Source organism: Pipistrellus kuhlii, unplaced genomic scaffold (genome assembly GCF_014108245.1).
Source record: "Pipistrellus kuhlii isolate mPipKuh1 unplaced genomic scaffold, mPipKuh1.p scaffold_m20_p_21, whole genome shotgun sequence".
Lineage (NCBI taxonomy): Eukaryota > Metazoa > Chordata > Mammalia > Chiroptera > Vespertilionidae > Pipistrellus > Pipistrellus kuhlii.
The window spans coordinates 12,243,161-12,251,478 of record NW_023425520.1 but is presented as its reverse complement, the minus strand read 5'-3'; the positions used below and the strand labels follow the sequence as shown (position 1 = coordinate 12,251,478).

The 8,318-nt window shown below is 40.4% G+C and overlaps 1 protein-coding gene across 6 annotated transcripts in view; it reads right to left on the bottom strand.

Moving 5' to 3' along the window:
- Positions 1 to 343: 343 nt before the first annotated feature.
- AP1AR (adaptor related protein complex 1 associated regulatory protein) overlaps positions 344 to 8,318 on the bottom strand; it is a 31,098-nt gene continuing 23,123 nt past the window's right edge. For all 6 annotated transcript variants that reach the window (XM_045586017.1, XM_045586016.1, XM_036450569.2 and 3 more), the window contains one exon: positions 344 to 1,230. In XM_045586017.1, the coding sequence (XP_045441973.1) occupies positions 953 to 1,230 (278 nt within the window). In that variant the 3' untranslated portion in view covers positions 344 to 952. The remainder of the gene's footprint in view (positions 1,231 to 8,318) is intronic.

Below are 8,318 nucleotides of genomic sequence, written 5' to 3'. Positions count from 1 at the left end.
AAAAGAGCTCACTGTCTACCACACAAAGTGGCTGTATTTATTGATACACATAATTCTACCCCATTAGTGCACCTTGTAACACAAGGCAAAGGAAACTTAATAGAAGCAGCAGATCCTTCCAACAGAAAGGATTTACTTACTTTGAAATACCCGTATTTCCTTGTTAGGTTTTCCTTTCTTTCTAAATGATGCACAGAAAATCTTTCTAAGGCCAGTCACTAGGAAAAAAAAAAAAAAAAAAAAAGATGTCTAGAAATTTAATATATCAATTAAAGTCAAAATTCATTTATAGCACATATAAAAGGAATACAGTCATTTTTAAAAATTAGTTTTTTAAGTGTAAAATGTGTTTATTTTCTTCAATTACTCTTGATGACCAATTTCAAGTGTCCAAACTCTGGAAGCTTCCTTTGTCATGTCATTCCCTTTGTTTCAGACTGATTCACAGTGTCCTACTTGGATATGTAGTCAGTGTAGACACAGAATGACACATGAGCATTCTGAGTTACCTCCTAGAGTAACTGCTACGACTGGTGGTGAGTGTGGGCTGTGGGACAGACATGCGGAGCGGGACCGTTATTCTGAGTCTGAGCTGGATGCTCCGTCCTCTGCTCCCTCCTGTCTGCTGAACATAACACCAAAAGCCTTAGTACTCTGTCAGACACTGAAATAAGGTTCTGCAAACATACTAAGTAAAACCAACAAAGTTATTCTAAAAAGAACACCTACAAATTGCAAACAGGAAGGTAATTGATACTATGACAGAACCATGAACTTGTTTGAAGAGCGAAGGTAGATGATGAAATTGCACTTATTCTGAAGCAATTCAGATACAGCCACCACCTGGTCCTTCCTGATAGCACGTACTCGGGGCTCCCACCTCCAGTGGAAAGGCTCAGCAGGATTTATACCTTCTCGCTGGGTTAGCACGGGGTCCCCCCGCCAGGCAGGTTCACAAGACCTGACCCCCTCGCGTCTGTGGCTCTCCGCCCACCGGCTTCCCACCAGGCTCCGACAGGTCCAGCACGGGGTTCACGAAGCCGGAGAACTCGGAGTTGCCGTTGTCATCCAAGTCAGCGCTCACGAAGTCGCTCTCCCACTCCAGCCCGTTGGAGTCGTCGGAGGCGGATGCAGCGTGGCTCCCAGGCCTCCGGCCACCTCTGAGCGCCGCCCGCAGGATGTCCTCCTCCGTCCGAGAGCGCTCTCGCACTGGGAGCATCCGAGTCATGCCTGGGAGGGGCCAAGATGATTAAACATCTCAGCGAAGATGAAAAAGCTACGTGAAAAGGCTTCCCAGGCTAACAGTCTAGTTTGTATTTAACAATCAGACCTGACCTGTGAGTTGAAGAGCCAGCACCAGGGAGGCTCACCCTGGAGCGCGCCTTAGAGAAATGCACTCACTCACCCAAGGGCAGCTGGGACTAAGGAGATGAATGTCTTAGGAGCCATAAATCACACAGAAGGAAGGCAGGACCTCAATGGTCATTAGTCATTAATCCATGCACCTGCCAATCCTCTCCGCCCCAGGCGCTAACTTCCTTTCCCGGAGGGAGCAGTGGCTCCAAGGATAATGATGACATCCTAGCCCAGCACTGCCTGCTTCCCGTTAATGTTCACGTGTATTCGCACGTGTGTTGCACACGGCACCCCCTGCTCTGTTCACAGCTGGGAACTTGGCAGGAAGATGGGGGCCTGTGTCAGGGCTCCAAGCCGGGCTCCCGGCTCTGCCACACAACTGAGCAGAGGCGGGCCAGGGACTACACCTCATTCTGAACAGAAAGAAACTGGCCAGTAAATGGAAAGTCCCATATTCTTAGGAGAAAAACAATGTAACTCTATTGGCAGAAGGGATGGAGGAAAGACAGAAATTCGAATTTGTAAGTGTAGCACCAACATACTTAAAAAAAATTAACATCTAGGACTAGAAAAATTCCCCTAGACACATTCAATAATTTTGTTTTCTGACTGTAACAAATCAAACCCTACGGTAACAGAAGAACATTTAAATATAGATGCATATCACTGTTGTCTGTCACTCATAAAAAATCACAAAGGCTCAACATAGCAGAGCAAGTCATTTCTACAGGCCAGACACAAACCAGAGATGATGCTAACAGGACTCTGAGGGCTTGGATTCCATGGGATGGCACTGGCCAGAGGAAGCTGGGGTGTACAAGCAGGCTCCTAGTGGGCTCTGCCTGACCTCTACATGATTAGTAATGCAGTTAATGACCTGAATAACCTCCAAAGTCATGTCACCTACAAATCTGATTAGCATGCAGCATGGATGACAGAATAGGAATAAAATAACTGAAAGGCTCTGGGTCAGATTGAACAAGATGCTAAAGTAAAAAAATAAAGTATGCTGATTGGAATTCAAATATGCAATAACCTCAGTACAGGAACAGGGAAACAGTACTTAGCTGAGAAAAAGCAATCCTTGGTAAAATTGTTTGAGTGCTGACATATCTGTTTCTTTATTAATAAAACAAAAGGCTTTGATGGGAAGATATCTAAAGTCCACTTCTCAAAACCCTTTGAAGAATTTAATGTTTATTATTTTTCTTAAAGTCCTATGTTCTATAATTGGTTCTTCTGTTTGGGTTATTTCTTTAAATGAAAATGAAAACTTGGGCTTTATGCAGTGAAATAGCCCTTTTTAAAACAAATCCACATTTAGCTCTAATTTTGAGTATTTACTATTTGCAACACCCTGTACTGGGTGCTTTATAAAAATTTTATTTAATCTTCACAACAATACCTTCTTTTTTTTTTTTTTTTTTTTTTTCAAATATTTATCAGCTGCCTGTTATTGCCAGGTAGTGAGGACAAAGCAGGGAATAAATCACTCTTTAAAGTAGATTACTCCCTTTTAGGTAAACAAACTGCAGCTTGCAGAGATTGAGAAATCTGCCTAAAGCACCACAGCTAGGAAGCCATGCAGCTAAAATCAAAGTTGAGTCCATGTCACAACTTTTATACCAGGAGAACTACAAACTGCTCTTGATCATGAACCAAGATAATTAACTGTTGGCTTTAGATTGCCCACAAGGGGGCAGCAAATCTTCTGACTGAGGATCAATGGGAAGGATTGAAGAATTGATATTTAAGCCCTCGCCGGTTTTGGCTCAGTGGAGAGCGTTGGCCTGTGGACCAAAGGGTCCTGAGTTAGAGTCCAGGCTCCTCCCTGGGTCTGGGCTCTGGCCAGGGTGTATGCAAGAGCCAACCAATTGATGTGTTTCTCTCACATGGATGTTTCTCTCTATTTCACTCTCTCTAACAAAATCAGTGGAAAAATATCCTTGAGTGAGGATTAACCAAAAAGAAAAAGAGCCCAAGTGCCTATAGCTGACACCTGTGGGAGTAGCTGTGTGGGAGCAGGAACCCAGAACAATGTCAATCAAGATAGTCAAGGCAGAACCAGCCTGAGGTAAGGAGCCCCGACGACTGGGCAGCTGGCACGATGACATTGGGGTTGAACCTCACTGGCAGCAAGTTGGAGGGGGGATCCCTCCCTTACCTGGGACATCAACAATCAAGTCCCAATTACAACAGGGGAGCCCAAACAATGCACACAAGGGGCATTCCTAGAGCATCCAGCTCAGGGAAATGAAGAGACTGCACCACTTGATCCCTCAAAGTGGTGACACTTTCTACATTAGGCCATCCCACTAAGATGGGGAGGCATAGCAGTCCTGTCTAATACATAGAAGCAAATAGAGAGAGACATAAAATTGGGAGACAACGAAACAGCTTCTAAATCAGAGAAAAGAAGGACTTCAGAAAAAGAACTAAGTGAGATGGAGACAAGCAATGATCATAAAGGTGCTTAAGGAACTTAGTGCAAATTACAATACAAGAGAAGGGAAATAGAGGCCATTAACAGGAATCAGACAGAAATGCAGAATGATATACCCGTATTTTCCGGCGTATAAGACAACTTTTGAAATGAAAAAAAGTCAACCGAAAATCGGGGGCAAAAGACCAAAATTGCACAAAAATTACCTGCAGATCTTGACGGCAAAGTAAGTCTTTTCTCTGAAGTGGGGGTAGTCTTATACAGTGAATATAGGCCTAAACCTATGTTTAAACTGTAAAATTAGGGGGTCGTCTTATACGCCGGAAAATACGGTATCTGACATGAAGAACACACTGGAAGGAATTAAAAGTAGAACTGGATGAAGCTGAGGACCGAATCAGAGATTTTAAAGATTAGAGCAGCAAATAGAAAAAAGAATTAAAAAGCAGAAAGGTAGCTTAAGAGAGCTCTGGGACAACATGAAATGTAACAACATTTGAATTACAGGAACACAGGAAAGGGGAAAAGGTGAGCAAGGAACAGATAATCTGTTTAAAGAAAGAGAGACAGAAAACTTGCCCAATCTGGTGAAGTAAACTGTCACACATGTTCAGAAGGCACAGCGAGTCCCACTCAAGATGAACCCAAAGAGGTCCACCCCTAGACACATAATTAAAATGGCAAATATTAAAGACAAAGAAAGAAACTTAAAGGCAGCAAGAGAAGCAGAAAATTACCTACAAAGAAGCTCCCAATAGAATGTTAGCTGACTTCTCAATGAAAACACTTCAGGCCTGAGGGAATGGCATGAAGTACTTGAAGTAATGAAAAGCAAGGGCCTAAATCTGAGACTACAGTATTCAGTGGAGCTATCATTTAAAATTGAAGGTCATACAGCCAAAAATAATCTACCCAGCAAAGCTATCACTCAGAATCGAAGGCCAGGTAAAGAGCTTCAACAATAAAAAAAAAAAAAAAAGCTAAAGGAGTTCATCACCACCAAACCAGAATTATATGAATTGCTGAAGGGGGTTCTTTTGGAAGAGAAAGTAAATAAAGATAAAAACTATGAACAACAAATACGTAACTATCAACAAGTGAATCTAAAAACCAAAAAAATTAAAAAAAAAAATCTGATGAACAATATTAACTGTTGAATATAATAGAATCAGAGGTATGGAAGGGGAGTGAAATGACGATTCTCGGGGAAAAGGGAAATGGAGGTGTAGGAAGATACTGAACATAAACTGTGCACCTATGGATGAGGACAATGATGGGTGGGGAAAGGGCAGAGGGTGGGGTGGGAACCTGGTGGAGGGGAGTAACGGAGAGGGGGGAAAAAGAGGGACATGTGTAATAATATGAACAATAAAGATTTATATTAAAAAAAAAAAATTGAAGGTCAAATAAAAAGTTTTCCAGACAAAAAAAGGTTAAAGGAGTACATTACCACTAAACCAAACCAGCAACGCAATAAATGTTAAAGGGACTGCTTTAAGAAAAAGGAAGGGAGAACGAGGATCATTGGCATAAAGAAAACAAAAAAAATTAATGGCAATAAATACCCACCCTACCTAATAAAAGAGTGATATGCAAATTAACCATCACTCAGCTGCACCCACCAGGACCTTAAAGAACTCTTTTTTTTTTTTTTTTTTAATATATTTTATTGATTTCTTACAGAGAGGAAGGGAGAGAGACAGAGCTAGAAACGTCGATGAGAGAGAAACATCGACCAGCTGCCTCTTGCACACCCCCTACCGGTGATATGCCCACAACCAATGCACATGCCCTTGACCTGAATCGAACCCGGGACCTTTCAGTCCACAGACCGACGTTCTACTACTGAGCCAAACCGGTTTCGGCGGTTAAAGAACTCTTGATAGACCTTAAGGGAGAGACTGAAAGCAATAGTCATAGTGGGGGCATTAATACACAACTGACTTCATTGGATAGATCTTTCAGACAAAAAAGTAACAAGGATACAGAGGCCTTAAATGACATGCCAGATCAGATGTATCTAACTGAGATTTTCAGAACATTTCACCCCAAAGCAACAGAATACACATTCTTCTCAAGTGCACATGGAACATTCTTAAAGACTGACCACATGTTAGAGCACAAAACAAGTTTATACAAATTCAAGAAGATTAATATAATATCAAGCATCTTCTCAAATCACAATCATAGAAATCAACTACAATTAAAAAAACTCAAAAACACTCAAATATATGGAGGCTAACTAGCATGTTATTAAACAATGAATGAGTCATCAATGAGATCAAGAAAGAACTTAAAAACTTCCTGGTATCCAATGAAAATAAACACACAACCACCCCAAACCTATGGGACACAGTGAAAGTAGTCCTAAGGGGGAAGTTCACAGCACTACCCGTCTCCCTCTAGAAACAAGAAAAAAGACTAATAAACTAACCCAAAAACTAAATGAATTAGAAAGAGAACAGCAAGAAAAACCCAGAGGAAGTAGAAGGAAATAAAGATCAGAGCAGAAATAAATGACATAGACAACCCCCCCCCCCAAAAAAAAACAATACAAAAGAACAACAAATCCAAGAGCTAGTTCTTTGAAAAGATAAACAAGCTTGATGAATCTTTAGCCAGACTTATCAAGAAACAAATAGAGAGGACACAAATAAGTAAAATCAGAGGTGAAAGAGGTGATATAAAAATGGACAATACAGAGATAAAGGATTTAAGCAAATACTATGAACAACTATATGCCAACAAACTGGACAATCTGGGTGAAATGAATAAATTTCTAGAAACATACAATCTTCCAAAATTCAAACAGGAAGAATAATAAAACCTGAGTAGGTCAATAACAACCAAATAAATAGAAGCAATAACTTAAAAACTTTCAGCAAACATAAACCCTGGACGAGATGGATTTACAGGAGAATTTTACCAAACATTCAAAGAAGAACTAACACCTACCCTCCTCAAAATATTCCAGAAACTTCAAGAGGAAGAAACATTTCCAAGTTCTTTCTATGAAGCCAGCATTACCCTAATCCCCAAGCCAGATAAAGACATTACAAAGAGAGAGAATTACAGGCCAATATCCCTGATGAACACAGAAGCTAAAATCCTCAACAAAATATTAGCAAATCAGATCCAGCAAAATATTACAAAGATCATACATCATGATCAAGTGGGATTTATTCTAGAGATGCAAGGCTGGTACAATATTCTCAAATCAACAAATGTGATACATCACATAAACAAACTGAAAGATAAAAACTACATGATCATATCAATACCAGTAGATGTAGAAAAAGCATTTGACAAAATACAGCACCCTTTTTTGATGAAAACTCAGTAAAGTGGGAATAGAGGGACCACACTTCAACAGAATATGTAAATCTATGCCTATAAAAATAAACATGCTGTGTGGCTTGTAGCAGCCTCTACATCAGAGAGAATGGCGGCCCAGCTCCCAGCTTTAAATCTATTTCTGTGTCTTCTTCCTTTATTTCTATTATTTCTCAATCCCTGGCTGCCTCCACTTAGAATCGGTTTGTTCATCTCTCTTTCCGTGTGGGACGCTGGAAAAGGGAGATCCCCGCCATGTCTGGCCCCAGCCACATCAGGCCCCTACACCATTAAATACCAACAGCATATTTCACAGACCTAGAACAAACGCTCCAAAATTTTATATAGAATAAAAAAGACCCCAAATAGCTGCAGCAATCTTAAGAAGAACATTGGAGGAATCACAATACCAGATATATTACAAAGCCACTGTTCTCAAAACTGCCTGGTACTGGAACAAGAATAGGCATATAGACCAATGGAACAAAACAGAAAACCCAGAAATCGACCCAAGCCATTATGCTCAATTAATATTTGACAAAGGAGGCCAGACAATCTCTTCAATAAATGGTGTTGAGAAAACTGGACAGATACATGTAAATAAAAGAAAGTAAATCACCAACTTGCACCATACATAAAAATAAACTCAAAATGGCTAAAGGACTTAAACATAAGACAAGAAACCATAAAAATCTTAGAAGAAACCATAGGCAGCAAAATATCAGCTATATGTCATAGCAATATCTTTACCAATACATCTCCTAGGACAGTGGTTTGCAAACTCATTAGTAAACAGAGCCAAATATCAACAGTACAACAATTGAAATTTCTTTTGAGAGCCACATTTTTTAAAACCTAAATTTCTTCTAACGCCACTTCTTCAACATAGACTCTCCCAGGCCGTGGTATTTTGTGGAAGAGCCACACTCAAGGGGCTACAGAGCCGCATGTGGCTCGAGAGCTGCAGTTTGCCGACCACAGTCCTAAGACAATGGAAACTAAGAAAATAAACAAATGGAACTACATCAAAATAAAAAGCTTCTGCACAGCAAAAGAAACCACCAACAAAACAAGAGAGCCCACTGCATGGGAGAACATATTTGCCAATGATACATCCGATAAGGGTTTAATCTCCAAAATTTATAAGGAACTCATACAACTTAATAAAAGGAAGATAAACAATCCA